Source organism: Diadema antillarum, unplaced genomic scaffold (assembly GCF_040938485.1).
Source record: "Diadema antillarum isolate AM-2024a unplaced genomic scaffold, OU_Dant_1.0 seq00000348_RagTag, whole genome shotgun sequence".
Taxonomy (NCBI): Eukaryota; Metazoa; Echinodermata; class Echinoidea; order Diadematoida; family Diadematidae; genus Diadema; species Diadema antillarum.
This window is the reverse complement of record NW_027271358.1, coordinates 1,531,257-1,556,185: the sequence shown is the minus strand read 5'-3', so window position 1 is coordinate 1,556,185 and position 24,929 is coordinate 1,531,257. Positions and strand designations below refer to the sequence as shown.

Sequence of the window (24,929 nt, the reverse complement as noted above, 5' to 3'; positions counted from 1 at the left end):
GACCTTACAATTCAAAATGAGATGAAAAACGAAGAACACACAAACACAGAACAATGTAGAGCATTTAAACAATCATATTTACACTGTATGCACGCCTTCATGGGTTGTGTATGCCCTTTCCCCTTTCTTAAAAAAGTCTACTCCATTTTCCTTGTTAAATTGATTTCACGAAGTAGGAACTTGGTCACCTGAATACGAAATTGAACGCTCCAAACAAGCTCATTGGGATTATGACATGACTATTGCGTGAATTTGAATGCACGAGTAGGATATGCGATGCTCGCATTTGGAAATTAAACGCCCAAGCGTGAATTTTGTTCGACGACAACGAAAATGAACTCCCATGAATGAAATTGATCTCTCGGATTCTGAATTTAAATGCCCTGATATTTTTGCGCGCGTGCGCTGTGTGAATTTTAATGCACATTCATGAATTTGAATGACAACAAGTATGAAATTGACAGGGAAAACCTATATCAAAACGAACTGATCTGCTCAGGCTAGACAGTGTGTGAGATCAGTCATTATGTTGTTTATTTTGACCATCATTCTTTCAACGTATCAATCTTTTACCATTGGTTATTCCATTTCCAATTCCAAACCAATGATTGGAATTTATCAATCAGTTGCAGTAGTGACCATTTTGTCTTTAATGTGTGCTCACTCATGCATAGCTTAACAGATGAATCACATTTTCACACAGAAGATAGTCGATAAGTTTACAAATACCCCTGCCAAAATGTTTCCTCAAAATCTATTCACTCCAAACTTATGCTACTTTGATTAATGGGTTAATACCTCTATAGAAGTCACCATTACTCCAATGGCGTATGATATTTGACGATAAAGATTTAGTATGAGAGATAAGTGTAGTAGCTTTAAATAAGAAAGAAAAAACAGTTAATCAAAATTTAGCAGAATGTCTCAAGGTCATATGGGCGAAAATCCGTTAATTATGTGTTCTATTTCGTATGCAAGTCAAATTTGTATATATTTTTTCATTCGTGTAGAATGTTATGAATAAAAAAAAAACGAGTCAAAATTTTTTATTTATCAAATAAACGTTTATGAAATTGATTACTAATAATACTTTCTCCTTATAAACGTTGCTTTACTTTGTGAGCATTTTTGTCCCTCCTTCTTCATCTTTATATATATATATATATATATATATATATATATATGTATATTATTAGATTATTTGACTTTAAGTATAACATGCATAAATCATTCTTTTATCACAATTGTTTATAAACTCACTCGCACGGTTTCCACGCCATAGCAGCTAATAGTGTATAATGAGGGAACTTTTTTTTTTTCAGAAACAGGCTTTGTTTCAAACTCAAGCTTGTATAAGCTCTTAATGTGTGCAGATACCCTTGCATTCACATATAGTTTTGCACATGTTTATAATCAGTTCGATGTTAAGAAAATCCTCGTAGTCGCTCGGTTGCCCTACAAAATACAATAAAAAAAAAAACAGAATTTACACCTTCCCTGTTTACAGGGAGTGATTTCTTTGATTTTCTATCCGTGACCTCAATTGTGTACTGTTCCTTTTATAAACAATATTGTTCCGAATTGCATAAATCAGAGCTGATTCCAATGTACTGTTATATTTGCATACTTAAAGAGTGTCACTATCGAGTGCTATTTTTCACATCCTACAAAGCATTTATGCAGTGATGAAGGAAAGTTGATAGTAAAATGATTTTAAAGATCATTATGTTTCCAAATTTCACATCTTGTATACTTATTTACATAATTTATGCATAAAGTGTCTGAGTTATGTTAATAATATGGAACCATTTTATTGTCTTATTGTCTTATATATTGTCTTATTCAATTGGCTTTTTGGATATTAAGTTCAAAGCGTTTAAAGACATTTTTTCTGATTATCTATGTATAGGTATTGTATGTATATTATACAAATAACAGGTTGTTTGCATAGAGACAGTTTGTCTCTTTAGATGAATCATTTGCTCTTGACCTAAAGGACATCCCTCCCAGTTTCGACCTTTGTACTACAAAGTGCAGTGCTTAATAAAATCGAAATTCATTAAAAATGCCAATTTTGGCACAATAACTTGCATAATTATGCAATTTTTTTGTCTGTTTGAGTAGATATGAAATCAAATTTTGCAGGAATTGTTTCCACATATTCTGTAGAATACTTCTTCCAAATTAGGCATTTCTATTGGATGCATATATATTTTTAGATATTTTTTAACATGTATTTTTGCATAAACTATGCAAATTAGAGCTTATACTTGCATATATACAGAGTGTCTCTTTGGATGAAAATTGTTCAATTGCCCTAGGGAATCTGTGCCAAGTAGGACATTTGTACTTAAAAATGCAACGTTTACCCCCTTAACAAGTCAACTAATACGTTATACAAGAAAATGTAACGGTTTTCCTAGACCTATCTTATTCTATTTTCATTGCCCTATTTCCCATGCATTGTCTTTCAAGCATTTTCCTAGTGCTTATATTCATTTCCCGAAAGTCTAAGGGAAAAAGGTTTTTCAAAGGATTGCTCCTTCAAAAAAAAAAAAAAGAATGTTAAATCAACCCAACCTATCACGGCCCGAAATCAGATGAAAGCCGAAACCCTGTTCAAACTGGTCTGAATAATGCCCATCATACGCTGAAAGGGGAACCTGTTCTGTTCCTCTTTATCTTTTATGCATCTATTCACACAAGCCTATTTTCAGGGTGCATATCTCCTTTAAACTGAAATTTATAAGTCTGCTACTTAATTTCTAATTTCTCTTACTATTTTCATGACAATAGAGAACGATAAGCAAAGAGCTGTCAGAACAAATTCTCAGAAGGGTATACATAAATCATAGTATAATATGTCCTATGTCTTTTGGCGAAATTTTACGTCACTGACATACTTTCTTATTCTCAGTAAATGTTTCTTGCTGACTTGTGATGAATTCGCAAAAATTTGCTCATAAATCATTTTGTTGTTCCATAGAACTTCTTATAGTACCGGTATGTATACAATTTACATAACGCCCCCACCTACAAAACACACACACACACACGCACATACACACACACGCACATACACACACACAAACACACACACACACACACACATACGGTAGAGATTTAATGTACCATAAACCATTATGAGAACATAACGTCGCGAGCTGTCCTCAGTCAGGTTGTGCCGTTTTCATTTTTTTCACACGATATTAACTCTAGGCCCATTTAAACTGCTTATGGCGATGAAACTTTGCGGGTTTTTTTTTCTTTGGAACTTCGCGAAGTTTGGGTGAAAGTTGACAAATTTAGTGCATTTAAAGGTCCAAAGCTTACAAGAAAACAGTGCTTACCACATTAGAAATAAAGACAAAAATCAAGAGGGCGCATTGGAATGCACCTTCCCCTCGACTCGGCATAACTTGCATGTATCAGTACTAGCCATGTTCAGACGTATTTCTAGTCGGAGTAAAAATTTATGGCACGGCAATTAAAATCCAAATTAATGCATATCTTTCCACGACCCTTGTGTCCACACAACGGTCGTGGGAAGAAACTCCGACCAATTTATGTGCAAGGGTCGATGTAACTTCCGGAAGTGGTAGCGCCGCGCTCGTCGACCATGCGATTGTTTTTTACCAGTGGCATTTGTCTTCTCCATTCTTGTTGATGGAAATTTCTGCATGAGCGCTAGCTTCTTCGTCGCGATCGACTAGGTTAGAATTGCACTACACGCGCACGTGTCAACATTGCGATTTGACCCAGGAAGTTTTACCTAAGTCGTAAGGCATGTAAGTTCATAGATACTCTGAGGGCTTGTCCGCACGGGCAATTTACTCCGACCGGCTAGTCGTGGTAGCGAGATACTCCTGAGAAAACTCAGGAGTATCTCGTTCGGAGGAAGAGGTCGTGGTAAGGTCCTCCGATCGCAGGAAGTTACCACGACCTTGTTCAGACGGTCACTACTCCGACCTATCCTTCGAAGTTACTCCCACCAAGCTTCCTCCGACCCTTCCTCCGAAGTTACTCCGACCAAAACTGCCTCCGTCTGAACACAGCTTACGATATTAATGTGACTAACAAAAGACATGGCGAGGGAACATGCAAGTTATGCTGAGTCGAGGGGAAGGTGCATTCCAATGTCTTTTGTTCATAATATCAGTACTTCAGCAATGATTGACAGATGAGGTCATAACAGGAATATTGGTTTGAAAGGAGTTTTTGTGGGCTTATCTACGTAATCTGAACAAAAATAGAAGAAAAATGAGTTAGGAATATATGGAATGTTTCTAGAAATTCATTTCACCTTAAAAGTGATGTTGAGGGTATCATAAATCAACACAAATCAGTATGCCTTTGTATTGGAATGAGGAACATTCGGAATAACACAACAATTATGCGATTTCGACGAACCCTATTTCATATTTCAAATGCATTGCGTTAAAAGAAAAGAGAGAAAAGAGTTGGTTATATAGGATGTATAAATCAAGCTTGGGTGCAACTAGGATTATAATTTCTCATACCGAAAAAATGCTTGTTAACATATTACAAATGACCTTCGGATCAACTAACCTTTTTTATTGTCGGATTAACGAGATTTTGGAATGAGGAATATTCTGAACGCAACAATACACGATGCGATTTTATGGTACCCTATTTCATGGTAGGACTACCGAACCTTCGGAACAACGAACGTATGTCATTTTTTAGACTTACTATCTTCGGAATAACAAACATCCCGGCAAACATTATCGCAACTTTACCCACCTTTGTTTGCTCCTTTAAAGATTTAGTGTTTCTCGAAAACAATGATCTCTACAGTCACTATACATTATAAATACTTTCTTTGCTCTGAAACAGCTTTACAAGTATTGAATGTCGCTAATGTTGTTGAATTTCTTATTATCATTAGATACAATCAAGTAGGCCTACTTGGATGAGGAAGCAAGTTTTATGAGCAAAAAATAAAAAAAGGGGGGAGGAGAAAAATGCTGCAAGTATAGTGCCCTGACAACGAATACGAATACGTAAATAATGCGTAAATGTGTCGTAAACATGACGTATCATTGAATTTCATTGAGAACACTCATTTCTTCAACTACTCGTAAATTCGAAATGACTAAACTCGGCCTGCGCGCCACTAAATACCACGTACTGGCACGCTATAATGCCGTGCAGTGCGCAAGCCCAAATTCGTGCAAGTGTCATGGTAGCTTAAGATTGACCAACTTACTGATTTATAGAATTCACGTCCAAATATAAATTTACGTAGATCACGAGACCAGTATGTCCCGTCAATGAATACTCGGGGAGGCATCAATGTCATTTTTGTTTTCGTGTGAATGGATGTATCATTACTGCGAAATACTGCTGGGCGAGACAACCGAGTTGGGCCTCGCATTCTTTGACACAGTCTTCTGCTCCCGATGCAGAGGCGCCCTTGCACGGCTCCCCAGCAGTGCGACGGCTGCCCCTGGCTCACTTTTAACAGATGGGTCTTTGGCGCATATTATCATGGCTTGAATACTTGAATATTCAGGTCTGTTCATGATGTCAAAATATCATAAAAACATCCAGATATTTTAACAATATGATGAAGGAAAGTGTCAAATGACATACCCAAACCTCTACATCAAATTAATTCCAATGAAAAATTATGTATTTATTAATTCATCTATTCAGTATTCAGTTTAACAAGATGTGTAAGAAGAAGTCTACACACGTCAAAACAATCAACACAAACACAATCATGTGCACACACACACACACACACATGCACACACCAACAACCACACACGACATGTATCGTGTTAGACTGTTAAAATAAAATAAAGTGATTATCATAATTCTATTTAATTCAAACTTTTATTAGTGTTGACATTACACTTTAGTAACAGTAACATTTTAGACAATTTTTATATTGATATACAGGTATAACATCCATGTATTTTATCACAAATTCTGTCATAATGTACTTTTTTTTTGAAGAACAAGAGGTAACAACCGTGGTTAACAATCAAGCATTTACTTGAGATTACATTATCATGTTATATAAGATCAAGCACGATATCATTATTATAGCCTGTCAAATGTTTCATAGAATTGCTGTAATAAAAGATTTCAGTCACTTGTGATTGAATATGATTTGGCTCAGCCGGTAACGCGTCTGCCTTCCAATTCAAATGACCCGAGTTCGATTCCTAAGACTAACTGAGCGATGTTTTGTGTAATCATACCGTCCCCTGTAGTGAGAGCCAAAACACTCTCTCCCTCAGATGGGACATAAAATGAAGGTCATACGTGAGAGTCAGAACTCATGCCGTAAATGAACCCGCTTCATTCTTTCATCGCAAAGAGCAGGGTGCATAACCTGGGCTGGTGGTCCGCCTCATATCAAACTTTGACCCATCTATGGAAGACAAGCTAGAGCAGCTGAGTATGGGTGATGTTCGTTCATATTCCGAAGGTTCATTATGCCAAAACACACAAATTCCCTAGCGGTTCGTTAATCCGTGAATGAAAAAACAAACCAAGGCAAAACAAAAACAATGTTTGTTAATCCAAACGTCTGGGGCGTTTTGGGGAATGTTTCTTATTCCGTAATGGTATGTATGTACACATTCCTTAATCCGAAAATGAAACAAGACTCATTATTCTGAAGGTTTCTTAATCAGAAAATGAAATAGGGATCATTATTCCGAAGGTTCTTTAAATCGAAAATGCAATAAGGTCATTCCCAAAGTTCGTTAATCCGACAAAGAAACAAGAATCTGTGGCGAAGACGAAGGGTTGTCATGTAATACTTACGGGGTTAGACGGGCCTTTTTTCATGACCAGGGGAGCACGGAGGGTCCTTTCAAGGGAGATGATCAGTACGAGTATGTGATGTTTTTTCTTCTGCCTTTGAATGGCATCTTACTGTTTCTACAGCCCCTGTTCCACTATGCCGTTCTTACCACGATTTGGCAATTTTCCCATATCGGGAAGAATCGGGTAAAACATGAACCGATCTGGACACAGTACGATGTTAGGACGCTCTGAACGCTGTATCTACGACTAACACGTGCTCGCTACTCTCTTACTACGATGATTGGGAAAGAGACACTGCAATCTCCGTCGCTGCAATTACGTTTTAGAACGATGTAACTACGCTGTCAGTGCGATGTTGTCCGATCTATACACGCTGCATTTACGCTCTGAACGATTTATCCGACCTTATCACGTTGTTACCCCGTCCAAAGAGGTGACAAGTGCCCGATGTGCCCCGATGTACCCCGATTCGATTGCCGATTCTCAGTCAGTCAACTTGTTAGCATGCAGAACCGAACAGATATTCTTTGGACCTCGGAGAGGATCCTCGACACACAGTTCTTCTGCAGCAATTCATTATCAACCAAATTTCTTCCCTATCTGAAAAAATGCCCGCTCCAACCCCGTCCTCCAAACGCTGCTGCTTCGATGCTTCCGATCCCTGTACGCTCTATCTCGATCTGCTAGATCAGGATAGATCGAGGTCCAGATCATGATAGTGGAACGGGGGCTTACAGTCATGCATGGCTCAAAATGACGGTATAGAAGGGGTATCATACGGAGGGAGAGGAGAAAATTCTTCTTTTCCATCGAAGACAAAAAATTACAGATTTCAATTGTATTCAAGTTCCAGTATGTGCATGCATCCGCGTGCGTGTATGTGTTTGTGCGTGTTTTCACCGTGTAACATCCAAACATGATTTTTTAGTTGCAACAACATATTTTGTCACAAAATAAAGTTTATTTCATCTTCCGACATACAAACCTTAATTCATTCATTCATTAATTCGGAATGACGAATCTCATTTCATTTTCGGATTAAAGAACCTTCGGTATATGGAGAATCTCATATCGTTCCTCGATTTACGCATGGACCTTTTTTTCTATGTCGAACTCGTGGTCCCAATGACTCGTGGGTGTCAGTCTCGAGGATGACCCCGATTTTTCTTCCACTGAGATGTCAAATAGGCATGCTAAATCAATCATTTTAACATCCATTTCTTTGTTACAAAACAAAAATAACCGGTTATATATTCCGGCGGCGGAACGCATTTTTCGTGGTGGGGGCAAAGGAAAAATGCCAAGTGGTATCGCTATCCTACAATGTTTGTAATATGAAATAATTTATCAATGTGCAGCACTCCTTAAATTTGGTGGGTTTTTTTCTTCACAATAAGGAGTACTATACACAGAACGTCCATGTTAAGGGGAGGATCATACGATACCCTTACAGATAAAGACTTTTGCAGCATTTGTGTATGGATAAGTTGCACCTTATTATCATTATTATTGTTATTATTATTAGAGGAACTAAACAATTGTCTAAATTCCATATTACATGTATACAAACATAAACAATACCACAACATTTAATTTTGTACTTTTTACCTATAAGCAACGGCTTTCTCGGATTTTGTTTATTTGTTTTTATTATTCCATATTCCACGTTTAAACAAGTAAACCATAAACAAAACAAAAAATGCATGGGTGAATAATGTCAAATACAGCATTTAAGACAATTAAACGTGTGAAATATGAGGAATCCTCATAAAAGCATTGCTTGTATGGTGTAGATTCCCAGATGCTGAAATGGGATAAATTCTTACTTAATATTTACGATTGAAAGGAATGACAATTTATGAATTAGGGAAATATCAACGTCGAAGAATATAAAAAAGGAAAAAAGAGAAGAAAAAGAAAATAATGTCCGCGACACAAAACTTTGAGAGAGTTGCGTGATCACCCGATATCTCGTCCGGTATCTCTCGTCCGATATCCCGTCTCGTAATTTGATGAACAATCTTGACTGTACAATTTAGTAGTTTTCCAAGTATACAGTATTTTGTACAAAACAATGTCACGAACAAGAGCCAACTATGTCTGTGGCTGGCACACTAAGCCCTTTGTGTCACCGCAGGGGATATGGGCGTGTACGCAATGCGAGATCCGCTTGTCAAATTCATTAATTCGTTTATTGATGGAATGATATACATACCATTTTAACGTATTCTAGTTTTACTTGGTATGCTCACAAACCAAAAACACGTCTATAAAGAGGGCACTTTTTGCGTATTGACAAATTTGGCACACAAGTGGTAGGTCAAATACCCAATTCAGGCATATAATGTGCCCCTTTGTTCAAAGATTTTCCACATTGTGTCTTTTCAATATGCCCCGTCAAGGACATAGTACATGATTATGGATAAACGAAAATCACTCTCAGGGACATACATAAAGACTCCTCAAACGACATTGTCACTTACTTTTGAGAATAGGGCAGGTTCAAAATATGACAAGCCCTGTCAGTGTCAAAGAATTATGTAAAATGACACAATTAACTCAGGCTTGTTATAGAATCTATATTTCCCCTTTTTGAACAATTTGTTGTCCTTCAAATAACATCGGCAATCGTGGAATTCTGTACTTTGAAGTCTGAATCGAGTCACTATGACAGACTTACTTACTTGATGTACCAATGTTTGTCGCGATGATACACGTACACACACAAAAAAAACCCTCACAATGGTCATGACCATTCTACCTGAGCGTACTAAGAGACTCCGATGCAGACCTTATTTAACTGAAAGTGACAGTTAGTTTATTAGTGCTGAGACATATTGGTAATTGATTATTCTCCTGGAAGAAAAAAGTAACAAAAACAGCACCAAAGCTTTATAAAGCTATCGATCTTACACATTCCCATCATTTTTGCCCCCCCCCCCAAAAAAAAAGCACACAAACAATCTGTACAATTGAAACTACCGTTAAAAGACTGACCTACACTACACTTTACACTACATCTGCTGTACTACGAGTATGCTATCATAACGCCGGCCGCGTTACATTCTAAGAAGCTTTAATTGATTTCATCGAGCATATCTCTGAAGCGTAGAATCTCTATCAGGCTACGAAATCCGAAGTCACTCTCCATTTTTCGGTAGAAGAAATCAGGAGCATCATTCGCCATCCTCTTCAGGCTCAATAGATCTTTTCCACAGTAGCCCAGGAACCAGTTCTGCACGTGCGAATAATTCTTTCTCTCCAACCACATCTTCACGCCTTGCATGTCCCATTCTTTAACTAAGGCGGCGCACGTAGATCCTGCACATTACAGCAAAGAAAAACATTTTATTCCTTCACTCAATCAGTATTTTTGCAAGTAATGTTGCCTAACAAGGCTATGAGACCAATAATTTATCTTCTTTCGCAGCACAGAAAATGGTCTTTGATATTCCACCGTACTTTTTGCATGGCCGCAATTTGTTCCCTACTCGAGCAACATACATGCATTTCTAGCATCTTCTTCATTTCATCCACAGAATCATATTACGCTCTACCGGCGAGATTAATTTCTTTACTTATAAATCTCATAAAATAATCATCAATTTCTTCCATTTTGTTTTCCTGTGGTCAGATTGCGTATAGATGTATGGCGTACCCATTTTTTTTTTCTCAAGAGGGGGCATATCTAAGTTCTGGATATGGAGACACTGAGGCAGCAAAGCGAGAGAGCGCTAAAAATGTATACTTTTCCACGCTGCTCACGAACAGGTAAGCGAGACATTATACATAATGGATTGATCACATCAATAACCTTACTGACATGCCATATCAGAAATGCATAGTTTTCAACAATATCCGAGAAGGACGTTTCACCCTTAAAAAGCTTAGTTATACTTAAGATTTACGGCTGAGAAATCTCGCTCAAATTCAATGTGGACTTCGCCTAAAACTTCGAATCTGTAAGTTTTATGAAATACATGAGTTACTGTGAGCAGTGAGTATGTGGTTACAACTGGACGTACATCTGCAAAACTACTGTAACGGCTATTTTCGTAATAATGCCACGAGTTGGAGCTATGATTCAAAATAGCCAGCAAAAGCAGTCTGGAATATACTAAATAAAAAGAACAAGAAAAATCATGTTTCTTAACAAAAACGATAATTGTAAAGAAAAAAAAAATCCAGCATTGTATACTCAGTATATACGCCAAGAAAAGGTGGTGTTTGCACGCCGCCGAATACCTGTTGGTTTTTTTTTTCTCTCTTTCATTAACAGTCATGTCGTTTCTTCTATCATTTTCTCCATAATTAACACTGGTTTAGCATTTAAGTTCTGGTTCATCCAGGTAACGTTCCATAAAGGGACAAACTAAAATCACTGCAACTAGACTTACTGTTTTAAATTCCGACGGTTTTACGTCCGATCCTACATGGAAGCTTCATTACGAAGCGTCCAGGATCGGACATGAAACCGTCGAAATTTAACCCGTTCCGTACGGAATTGTGAAATTCCCATAGACTTAATACACATGCCACCAGGTTCCTGAATGGAATGGGTTAAAACACTAAGTCCGGGTACAATGACTTAATTTTGTATCTTTACTGGTTTAGCTTTTTTTTCGGTATTCAGAGCCACTGCTATTGGTGATACCGCGAGGAAACAAAATTCAAAGAAGCTAATGCCGCACTCATTCCTATCTCACCATATTCGGCAGGTGCTGGACTGGGAACAGGAACAGCCACCGGTTTTTCCACTATCCTCTCCACCACAACTTCTACCGGAACCTGCTTTTCCACGATCACCGGAACTTCTCTCGTCTCCACAATCTTTTGGACCTGCCCTGGACCATATACTGATAGCATTGAAATGGTAACACGAAATGCAAAGTGTCAGTAAACAGAAAGAAAGAAAGAAAATCGTACAGACCTGTTTGAGAACATAATAGTCCCCCATTCTGCTGTGCCTGTAAATGCTCAATGGCAGCGGGATTGTAAGATTGAAGAAAAAGTAAAGGAAATGTTTGAAAGCAGGAACGCAAACTGCAGCTAATAGCAAAAAGCAGGTCTCAACTACTGGGTCATTGGTAGTTTGGAAGGGGAAGTAAAAAAATTTGATCAGAAAGATCATAGTTTTGGATCTCTAAGTACAGTAATTAAGATGGTATATGGTCTTTCGCTCACCGTTGAGCGTCCTTGGTCTATATTTGTCTTCTCACCAACACATGGCAGATTTAGATAACAGACAAGTAAGAAAAAATAAGTCTCTTTCCCTCTCTCTCTCTCTCTGTCTTTATGCATTTACGTTACTAGATCCAAAATTTGCAACTTTTCATTAATAAAAATTTTGCAGTTATGTTCAGATCTTGTAATAAGAATAAGTCCGAAAAAACTTTGTTTTCACGGAAATTTAAAAAAAAGGCTTTTTTGCGACTAACTTGGAAAAAATAAGACACTGCGGGAAAAATAGGTATAAGAACTTGTACAAAATGTAATGCTTACATAAGAAGTGAATGAACTAAGCTTTATATACTGCGAAAGAAGTCAGTGTGATAAGCAAATTACGGGACGAAAAACAAGGTGATCAGTCATGCAATCATTATCTTACCGTAATTCACCATAATATACTACACTATATATCATATACACGAGCAAGCAATTGCAAAGGGGAGGTGCTATTATGATTAGGTGTTATATGTTTGATTGTTCTTTTTTTTTCATGTGTTTTACGTATTAATGCAAGGTACATATCGGACAACGAAATCGAAACCCCGTTCTTCTTTTTCTTTGGCACTGCTAAGCACTGCTGCATAAGCACGATAAACCGATAAGTCCATTTTTGAAGATTTTGAAATACGGTCTCTGTCATAAAGTACAAAATAATACCTTTTGAATGATACATTGGTCACTGCATATAAATGTACATTTTTGAAGTTATGGTCAAAAGAAGCAAAATATTTCTTATTATTCTCTTTATTTTTCTTGACCTTTAATCGCAAATATCTCCATTAGGCAAATATGGACTTATCGGTTTTTGCGAACAATCTCTTCATATATTACAAGGTGTACATGGTGTGAGGTTTTTACGAAACATGATGAAAAAACCACCATAATTGTATCAAAGACTATGGTGTACATTTACAATGCTCCACATGACCCTAGCTCTCTTTCACTTTGATCTGAGGCCTAATCTTTTAGACTTGATTGAATTGTTTTGTTATTCGATATAAACTATTGTGATATGATCATAACAGTGCTCATTGATGTTTCACGTGAATTGACAACGCTGTTCTTGACAGAAATACATATTCATGACCAAGATGTGTTCACACGAACTTCTAACGATAACATAAACAATTTTCCTTTATGATTTCTAGGCAATTGTCCATTGCTTATGGCCCTTCGTAGTGTAGCACACCATTACTGAATTCATTTTTTTTTCTAGAAGAAAAATATAGATCAAGGAACGAAATATAATTTTATGCAAGGCTTAATATTTTATGCTGAAGCCACATATTCAATACAAAATATATGCAATGCCTAAGATTATGTGCAAAGCAACAACACATGTACCTTAATATGCTGGTGAAATACGAGTGTATATAATGCATGTCCATTTTTAAGTCAATTACTAAAACTTCGTAATTATTCAGTAAATATGAAATAAACATCATAATTGAGTATGTAGACTTGCATATGGATGCTTGCCAACAGAATAGATGACTATACCGTATGTCCCCCCCCCCCAAAAAAAATACAACGGTGCCCTCCGCAATGATAACTTTAGAAATATTAAATCAATCCAAATACAATTTCAGGGTATGAAACTGTAACTCATTACCCACAGCTTACAGAAACCCCATTCAATTTGCTTCAGTGGTCAAAGAGAAATGAGGAATTTTGTAGAAGATGTAAGGAATCTCTTCCCTCCTAGTTCTGTCTATTGTATTCACACACAAAGTGTTAAACTTGGAAGAATCAGACTCATGACATGCTTCACAGCATCCCACATTTCTCTGTGACCGCTTAACCAAATTGAATGAGGTTTTCTGCAAAATAGAGCTAAAATGTTATATTTTAAGACCCTGAAGTACCATTTAGACAGTTTAATCATATTGGGTGTTATCAAAGGGAAAATTTGATTGTAATTTTTTGGGGACATGCTGTACAGTATAGTACCAATGACCTTTCCGTTTTCCTTGTCAATGATCTTATGTAATGCCAGTACAGGTAGAGCAGAAGGTCTGTCTTATCTTTTAACAAGCCTTGGCCGTAATTCATAAGTGTCACCGTTAATGCACTCGATAGATTGAAAACAAACAAGTTGGGTGCATGTACCGTTCCACTCATATCTGTACAAGCCTACACTTTATGAAAAACAAACCATTTTTCTACCAAATGATATCTTCGTCAAGGTAAGTTTTGACCAATTACTCGACATAAAGCTGCTACTCACTCACTCTTTCGAACAGACATGGGGTCTCCCACGACACTTCTACTCCTAACTCTACACACGACACTCTACAAAATACCCTTCATCGCCATTTGTGTAGACCGACTAGGCCTACTCGAAATAGACACGACGTGCAATTCCGTGATATTCCCAAAAGCCTTCGGCTGGCTATACGCTTGCTAATATGCCATTAGTATCAAAATGTCCGTGGGTTTGCGCTATCAATTTGACTGTACATAATACTTCATGCACCCACGATTTATGCATTGTCATCACGTGAAAGTCGTTTGTATATGTGTACTTTCAATGGTGTGTATAGCTATAAATCAATTTTACGTGTGATTCGTGAATCAACGAACGTGGAAACCCACTGGACGCACATGGAGTCCGTTGTCGAGAATACTTAATTCGTACAGTGTCTCCAGCTACTGCTGTCGTAAGCAGTGATAAAACGTCTCGAAATTATTTTTTAGAGCTAGAACGAATTTTCGCGTCTTGAATTAATAAAAAAACACACAACAACAACCAAAACGCTGGTGTATGGCAATCCTAATAGCAAGCGTAATGTATTTTGTGTCTATATATTCTATGTCTTGCATAGGTCATGTTTGTCTCACATTAAAAAAGATATATTTCAGATTTTTATTTTTATTTTTTGTGATATGCATTTATTTTGTAACTTGATCAATTTCGTGTCTAGCATAATATTTGGCGTATTGCATATTTTTGTGCACTGCATGTCTTTTGTTTTTGATAGTTTGGTCATGCGTGTTTTTTGTTCATTGCATATATTTTACCTCGAGTAAATTCGAGATTTGCATATTTTGCAAATTGATCAATGTTGTGCCTTGCATAAATTACTTCTTTTGTGTCTTGCATATAATTTGGATCGATGATGTCCATTTTTGCCTTTCGGGTATTTCTATGCATTGCAGATATTTGGCATTATTATCCATACAGAGGATTTTTAGAGCCCAAATACAAGTGTTATTTTGTCGACGCACCTCATAACCTCCAACCCACTTAAAAAGTTTGTTGAACTCGACCAATATTTTTTGCCGAGGCGACCAATATTTAAAATATTGGACGGCAAGAGGGGGATTCCCCAAAGTTTTTGTAAACTGCACCGTGATTGGTAGAGATATATACGAGATGACCTGAAATAAGAAGTAAAAACGTCTGTGATTGGTCAATCACGAATTAACTAGAATATCGTTTCTTCTAAAATTCTGTGTTTATACAAACAAATTTCATATATCAATTAGTTGAAATTGTTTTTCACACAATTTTTCAAAATATCACTTTCATAACAGGTAGTTAAATTTAGGTTTGATGAAAACAAGTTGCATTTTTTGTGCATGCAGGCGCAAGGCGACGATTGATCTGCAGCTCTGCATGCTCAGCGCTACTGCTAGATAGCCCGCGCGCGATCAATGTAGCCGGCCGCCGCCGCTGCGCTTGCATTTGCATGCGCGATATGCCGCATTACAGTTACTGTACATGTACGTACGTGTGTACAAGTACGTTATATACAGCACAGTATAGGACTATAGTTGTGGTAGTGGTAGCCTATTCGATCTTTCACGATCTACTGTAGATGTGACGTGAATTGTTTCTCAGATCTCGGATAGAAATACATCTAATTCTGGGCTAAATTAGCTAGATCTCGGTCTAACAGTAGCATGACGGCTACCTTAGTTGGATACACAGATCACTGTTTTATCAGAGACTGAAGTGGATTAACTTGCACTGAAGAGTGTACATGTACCATACCCCATGTCAGGATCACTACACAGTAGGAACAGCACTCGGAGTCGGAGACAGAAAGGGTAGGCCAAAGTGAAAACATTCTTTGCTAAAATCCTCTGTAGGATAATAATGATGATATTGAATGTCCTATTTTCGATTAATACAAGGAAATATTGGACTCGCTAAGCAAAATATTGGACTCGTCTTCGACTCGTCCAATATTTGTGCATAGCTCGTCCAATATTTCCTTGTATCAATCTCAAGGCCATCCAATATTATATAATTGAATGATATTTGGCTTGCATATAACCTTGAGCCTTGCACAATATTTTTGTTCCTTAGATACTGAACACAGTCCTAGTGGCGTATCATAATGCAGTACATCCTACATACCTCCATGTCCTCTGCCTGCCTCCGAGGACGGTGGGGTGAAAGAACCTGGGCGATCTGGAAGCTCGTTTGGCCTGTCGTTGCCTTCGCAGCGCCCTCTGTTGGCAAGCTCACGGACAAGTTTGTCGATATTTCTTTCCACCATTTCTACAGCGTGCATTTCGATGTAAAGTTTGGAGCCCAACATTGCTCCCAGCCATCCATCGGCCTTATAGTCTTTCTGCATCTTCAACGGGACGATGGGCTTCCGCAAATTGTACGTGTACTCAGCCTCTGTGAATGCAGTTTACACAGGAGAACTTTGCAGGTGAGCACAACAGTACTCGTAGGCCTACATGATGCATGGTTATCATGTAATAACACTCAATTGCAACCGTTTTCAACCATTGTCGCATCTGATTGACCCTGTACATTGTTTTCATTTTCATGTGAAGATGTGAAGTGTATCTTTTTAGTGAGCTAGATGGGTCTCAATTTTACTGTTTCTTGTCAACATCTGATACGAAGAAAAATGTTAAAATCAGTTTTCAATCAATTATGTTCATAAAAATGCCATACAAAATGTGAATTATTCAAAAGCTTATATATCCAATGAGGAAAAACATCATTTTATGGGTCATTTATGTCCAAAGTGGTTAACAATCCTTATGGCACGTCCGTGTAAAAGAATACATTTGATAAGGTTGATAAGGTAAAGTTAGTCCAGAGTGGTTAACAATATCTATGGCACGTATGTGACAGAATACATATAATGAGGTTACCAAGGCTAAGAAAGGAATGCATAATTATATTAAGGTTAAACAACCCCTCTCATTCAGCCCTTTGCTGAACACGCCCTCAACACAGCAGGACACAATATTGGACGGAGTGATGCAACAATACTAGCCTTAGAAAGGAATTTTGGCCAAGAAAAGTGAAAGAGTCCATCTGGATAAACAGAATCAAACCCACACTTAATAGGGAGCCAGGATACAGCTTATCACCAATTTTCGGTCCAACGATTAAGAAACAAGTATATAGGCAGTGCTAAAGAAACGGTGCAATCACTCGACCTGAAGAAGTCTACAGGAGTGGATAAAAGCTAGCCAGCAAATCACTAAAGGTTGGTAAAAGATTTAATAAAGTTTGCATTTACCAAAGCTACTGTTCCAAGGTATTAGAGGTTGTAAAGGATTCTGGTGTTTCTAGACGAAATCATTGCTAACTGAGGTAATTGATAACATTCAAGGAAAGTATTTATCAATGTGTGTACAGCTCTAAAAACCTGTAGTATATGGAATCAACCTGCCACAAATTAATGTAGTTTATCTCAAAATGAAGAACGAAGTCCTTGCATGGTGAACTGCTAACAAATAAACAATGAGGCATTTCAATATTCAAAGATGATAATTAGTAGCATCTAAGACTAGAGAACTTAACATCGTCATTTACGATATCCACATCTTTTAGATGGGAACTCCAAGTGAACCTGCACCCGCAAAAATCAACGAATGCAACGCTAATTCATCAACCTAATGGAGTACCGTCTGCACAGGGTGATCTTCAGATACACAAGAAAGAAGGTCGTACCCCAGGTGTCAACATCAAGAAATCGTCCCGTCTGAACTCGAGCGAGGAAATTCAAAGGAAATGGCAAATGGCTCTCTACGAGGCATCAGCATCCAGGCAACCGAAACGAACATCAACGCAATGCAGGAGGAGACAGATCTTCTCAAGGACAAAATAATGTCGCATCGTAATGCAGTAGGAAGGAATATTGACAAATACTCAACGATACAAATACATATGTGGGAATGGCATAACAACTGAAGAGATGAACTACAAATTGAATATGTGGCTGCCGAAACACAATGTCTCCCATCATTAGCGCTGTACTTAGATACAACTTGATAAATCATTAGAAAATTGAGGAAGCACAGATGCAAGGATGCTAGTAATCTAAAACCGGAAGAGAGAACAGCTCTCCGAGAACTTCGCACCAATAAGAATCTCATTATCGAACCCGCTGACAAAGGCTCTGTTGTATTTATTCAATCTATTTCATAGAGAACAATACCTTGCTGAGGTAATAATGCTGCTAGCACCCCAACCTACAGCAAATTACCGATGGACTCCACTAATGAACATGTCAAGCAAACTGAAGCAGTAATTAGGTGATACGCTATCAGCGTATCACCTATTGTGATTGTCAAAATCTCTCTTTATTTCTTTTTATTAGGTGATACGCTATCAGCGTATCACCTATTGTGATTGTCAAAATCTCTCTTTATTTAGGTGATACGCTATCAGCGTATCACCTATTGTGATTGTCAAAATCTCTCTTTATTAGGTGATACGCTTTTAGCGTATCACCTATTGTGTTTGTCAAAATCTTCCTTTCTTTCTTTTTATTCTTCTTTCTTTCTGGCACATTTTGTGTCGTGAATATCTCAACATTGACATGACGGAATAACATGACATTTTCAGTCAACATGTCTCATGACAATATCTAGCCACAATAAGGTTTTCATGACAGTAACATATCTATGACGTCATCTAGGCGCCATTTTGTGATTTTCGGACCATGTTACATGATCGATCATAACTTCATAACTAAAGGTCATTTCTGTATCATTTTCCTTGGACATAAAGTTCAGGTCACGCTCTATCTTACTTTTTAATGCTAATTACCTAGGACATCATTACGCGCGCATTAGCGCGCGTCAAAGTTTTTAAATGCTTAAAACGACTTCCCAATGGGAAATCTCGAAGTTTCAGACAATTTTAAGCGTTCCGCGCGTTCGCGTCCGTCCGCGCATTTCCGCGCGCAGTGCGCGTAAGCAACATGAAAATGCACATCTTTTGACAGATTTGGATTCCTGATACATTAAGTAACAATATCCATTGATTTCCGATCAATTTCGACCTATAACAAAGGAATGCGCTGGCGTCAAAGTTGAAATTTCGTGTGCGCGTCTATGTGGAAATATAGCGAAAAACATGTCTTTGTTTATTTCGCTATAGCTCTTTAAAACGTCAGGTGACAATATGTTTTTATTGCATATTACAAAAGCATATGAATTGAAAATAACGTTTCAAGTATCAATATTTCCCTGAATACATTATGACGTCATCATATCATCATCTGAAATCAAAAAAAGTGGAATTAATTTTTTGAGGTACTGTTTCTGACATTCATTTGCTCGTATCTCTGTTGTTTAAGCTCAATATTATTCGAAATTCAGATATGTTGTACTTTGAACATTTGCCTTTTAAGTCCATGTCATGCTTTTGATATTTGATGACGTCATCATACCTTAAATTGTGATTAAAGGTAAAGACGCAAAATCGGACAAGTTTACGTGTTATGTCTATGGGAGGTGATTTTTTTTTAAACCATGCATTGACTTAACAACGTTTAAGCACCTTTATCTCAGCTGATTTTGCTTCATTTCCTCTGAAACTTAAGCATGTTGTAGCTGAGACAATAAGCTGCAGTAATCATGCATTTTATTCTTTGAAATCTTCTCATCAGATTGACAATTTTGCAGTTTAAAACTGAAAATGAAAATGGAATGTGGACAAAACGATTCCTCATGTATCTTTCACATACATAAGTTTACGTTCCCCATATTTTCTCGTCGAGACGTATGGCCGAGTGGATAAAGTCGACGTCTCAGAGACGTGAGGTTGCGGGTTCGAACCCCACAAGATCACGAAACAAAATACTAAGCTATTTTACTTTTTTTTTCTTCAATTTTGTATAACATATTCGTCCATGTAGAAATCACGTTCGTATATAAACGCACCTACACACACACACAGACACACACACACGCCATATCCCTCTTTTTTGTGTGTTGGAGACCACATTGGTTCGACTGCAGCAAAATTTTGCAGGTTGACTTTGTCAAACCGATCATAGTATGTAATGACGACGACTGAGGTGTTGTACTTTGAACAATTGTCTTTCAAGACGATGTCATTGTTTTGTAATTTGATGACGTCATTACACTGAAAATTGTGATTAAAGGCAAGGTATCAAAACCAGCCGATTATAGGTTTTATGTCTGCGGGACGTATTTTTCCCAAGTTGCCAGAAATGGCATAGCGACCTCAGTCGTTACAAGGCCGCTTCTCCGTCTAGCAATGCAATAGATGTTCACACGGCCACGTTAGTTGAGTGGGCATTGACTTTCCCCCTGTTATATCTATACATTGTTTTTTTTTTTGTCTTACCATTTCCGTGGATGACCCGTGGCCGAGTGGTTACAAAAACGGTTTCGCATGCACGCTCAATATAACTTCATGGTGCCTATATCACATTCTTTTCTTTGTCGATCACAGATGACTGTCATCTGATGACAAGCGTATCACCTAACTCGTCCTCAATGTGACGAGTTTTCATGTCTCGTTTCTTTTTATTCTTCTTTCTTTCTGGACAATTTTGTGTCATCAATATCTCAAGAATGACATTACGGAATAACATGACATTTTCAGGGAACATGTCTCATGACAAAATCTAGCCACAATAAGGTTTTCATGACAGTAACATATCTATGACGTCATCTAGGCGCCATTTTGTGATTTTCGGACCATGTTACATGATCGATCATAACTTCATATCTAAAGGTCATGTCTGTATCATTTTCGGCGGACATTAAGTTCAGGTCACGCTCTATCATACATTTTAATGCTAATTACCTAAGACATTATTACGCGCGCGTACGCGCGCGTCAAACTTTTAAAAGGCTCAAAACAACTTACCAATGGGAAATCTCGAAGTTTCAGACAATTTTAAGCGTTTCGCGCGTTCGCGTCCGTCCGCACATTTTCGCGCGTAGTGCGCGTAAGCAAACTGAAAATGCACATTTTTTGACAGATTTGGATTCCTGATACATTAAGTAACAATATCCATTGATTTCCGATCAATTTTGACCTATAACAAAGGAATGCGTTGGCGTCAAAGTTGAAATTTCGTGTGCGCGTCTTTGTGCAAATATAGCGAAAAACATGTCTTTGTTTATTTCGCCATAGCTCTTTAAAACGTCTGGTTACCCTATGTTTTTATTGCATATTACAAAAACATATGAATTGGAAATAACGTTTCAAGTATTAATATTTCCATAATTACATTATGACGTCATCATATCATCATCTGAAATCAAAAAAGTGGAATTAATTTTTTTGAGGTACTGTTTCTGACATTCATTTGCTCGTATCTCTGTTGTTTAAGCTCAATATTATCCCAAATTCAGATATGTTGTACTTTGAACATTTGCCTTTCAGGTCCATGTCATGGTTTTGAAATTTAATGACGTCATCATACTTTAAATTGTGATTAAAGGTAAAGACGCAAAATCGGACAAGTTTACGTGTTATGTCTATGGGAGGGGATCTTTTTTAAAACCATGCATTGACTTGACAACGTTTAAGCACCTTTATCTCAGCTGATTCTGCTTCATTTCCTCTGAAACTTAAGTATGTTGTAGCTGAGACAATAAGCTGCAATAATCATGCATTTTCTTCTTCGAAATCTCCTCATCAGGTTGACAATTTTGCAGTTTAAAACTGAAAATGAGAATGGAATGTGGACGAAACGATTCCTGATTCATCTTTCACATACATAAGTTTGCGTTCCTCATGTTTTCTCGTGGAGACGTATGGCCGAGTGGTTAAAGGCGACGTCTCAGAGACGTGAGGTTGCGGGTTCGAACCCCACAAGATCACGAAACAAAATACTTAGCTATTTTACTTTTTTTTCTTCAATTTTGTATTACATATTCGTCCATGTAGAAATCACGTTCGTATATAAACGCACCTATACACACACACAGACACACACACACGCCATATCCCTCTTTTTTGTGTGTTGGAGACCACATTGCTTCGACTGCAGCAAAATTTTCCAGGTTGACTTTGTCAAACCGATCATAGTATGTAATGACGACGACTGAGGTGTTGTACTTTGAACAATTGTCTTTCAAGACGATGTCATTGTTTTGTAATTTGATGACGTCATTACACTGAAAATTGTGATTAAAGGCAAGGTATGAAAACCAGCCGATTATAGGTTTTATGTCTGCGGGACGTATTTTTCCCAAGTTGCCAGAAATGGCATAGCGACCTCAGTCGTTACAAGGCCGCTTTTCCGTCTAGCAATGCAATAGATGTTCACACGGCCACGTTAGTTGAGTGGGCATTGACTTTCCCCCTGTTATATCTATACATTGTTGTTTTTATTTGTCTAACCATTTCCGTTCATGACCCGTGGCCGAGTGGTTACAGAAACGGTTTCCCATGCACGCTCAATATAACTTCAAGGTGCCTATATCACATTCTTTTCTTTGTCGATCACAGATGACTGTCATCTGATGACCCCAAGCGTATCACCTAACTCGTCCTCAATGTGACGAGTTTTCATGTCTCGTTCTTTTTATTAGGTGATACGCTATCAGCGTATCACCTATTGTGATTGTCAAAATCTCTCTTTATTTCTTTTTATTCTTCTTTCTTTCTGGACAATTTTGTGTCATCAATATCTCAAGAATGACATTACGGAATAACATGACATTTTCAGGGAACATGTCTCATGACAAAATCTAGCCACAATAAGGTTTTCATGACAGTAACATATCTATGACGTCATCTAGGCGCCATTTTGTGATTTTCGGACCATGTTACATGATCGATCATAACTTCATATCTAAAGGTCATGTCTGTATCATTTTCGGCGGACATTAAGTTCAGGTCACGCTCTATCATACATTTTAATGCTAATTACCTAAGACATTATTACGCGCGCGTACGCGCGCGTCAAACTTTTAAAAGGCTCAAAACAACTTACCAATGGGAAATCTCGAAGTTTCAGACAATTTTAAGCGTTTCGCGCGTTCGCGTCCGTCCGCACATTTTCGCGCGTAGTGCGCGTAAGCAAACTGAAAATGCACATTTTTTGACAGATTTGGATTCCTGATACATTAAGTAACAATATCCATTGATTTCCGATCAATTTTGACCTATAACAAAGGAATGCGTTGGCGTCAAAGTTGAAATTTCGTGTGCGCGTCTTTGTGCAAATATAGCGAAAAACATGTCTTTGTTTATTTCGCCATAGCTCTTTAAAACGTCTGGTTACCCTATGTTTTTATTGCATATTACAAAAACATATGAATTGGAAATAACGTTTCAAGTATTAATATTTCCATAATTACATTATGACGTCATCATATCATCATCTGAAATCAAAAAAGTGGAATTAATTTTTTTGAGGTACTGTTTCTGACATTCATTTGCTCGTATCTCTGTTGTTTAAGCTCAATATTATCCCAAATTCAGATATGTTGTACTTTGAACATTTGCCTTTCAGGTCCATGTCATGGTTTTGAAATTTAATGACGTCATCATACTTTAAATTGTGATTAAAGGTAAAGACGCAAAATCGGACAAGTTTACGTGTATTGTCTATGGGAGGTGATTTTTTTTAAAACCATGCATTGACTTGACAACGTTTAAGCGCCTTTATCTCAGCTGATTTTGCTTCATTTCCTCTGAAACTTTAGTATGTTGTAGCTGAGACAATAAGCTGCAGTAATCATGCATTTTATTCTTTGAAATCTTCTCATCAGATTGACAATTTTGCAGTTTAAAACTGAAAATGAAAATGAATGTGGACAAAACGATTCCTCATGTATCTTTCACATACATAAGTTTACGTTCCCCATATTTTCTCGTCGAGACGTATGGCCGAGTGGATAAAGGCGACGTCTCAGAGACGTAAGGTTGCGGGTTCGAACCCCACAAGATCACGAAACAAAATACTTAGCTATTTTACTTTTTTTTTCTTCAATTTTGTATTACATATTCGTCCATGTAGAAATCACGTTCGTATAAAAACGCACCTATACACACACAGACACACACACACACGCCATAACCCTCTTTTTTATGTGTTGGAGACCACATTGCTTCGACTGCAGCAAAATTTTGCAGGTTGACTTTGTCAAACCGATCATAGTATGTAATGACGACGACTGAGGTGTTGTACTTTGAACAATTGTCTTTCAAGACGATGTCATTGTTTTGTAATTTGATGACGTCATTACACTGAAAATTGTGATTAAAGGCAAGGTATGAAAACCAGCCGATTATAGGTTTTATGTCTGCGGGACGTATTTTTCCCAAGTTGCCAGAAATGGCATAGCGACCTCAGTCGTTACAAGGCCGCTTTTCCGTCTAGCAATGCAATAGATGTTCACACGGCCACGTTGGTTGAGTGGGCATTGACTTTCCCCCTGTTATATCTATACATTTTTTTTTTGTCTTACCATTTCCGTGGATGACCCGTGGCCGAGTGGTTACAGAAACGGTTTCGCATACACGCTCAATATAACTTCAAGGTGCCTATATCACATTCTTTTCTTTGTCGATCACAGATGACTGTCATCTGATGACCACAAGCGTATCACCTAACTCGTCCTCAATGTGACGAGTTTTCATGTCTCGTTCTTCTTTCTTTCTGGACAATTTTGTGTCATCAATATCTCAAGAA

At 37.6% G+C, this 24,929-nt stretch overlaps 1 protein-coding gene across 1 annotated transcript in view; it reads right to left on the bottom strand.

Moving 5' to 3' along the window:
• Positions 1-9,883: 9,883 nt before the first annotated feature.
• LOC139731038 (uncharacterized) overlaps positions 9,884-24,929 on the bottom strand; it is a 46,476-nt gene continuing 31,430 nt past the window's right edge. The window contains exons 10-13 of the mRNA XM_071641920.1: positions 16,495-16,672; positions 15,261-15,264; positions 11,554-11,623; positions 9,884-10,128 (exon numbers count right to left, since the gene is read on the bottom strand). Of these exons, the coding sequence (XP_071498021.1) occupies positions 9,884-10,128; positions 11,554-11,623; positions 15,261-15,264; positions 16,495-16,672 (497 nt within the window). The remainder of the gene's footprint in view (positions 10,129-11,553; positions 11,624-15,260; positions 15,265-16,494; positions 16,673-24,929) is intronic.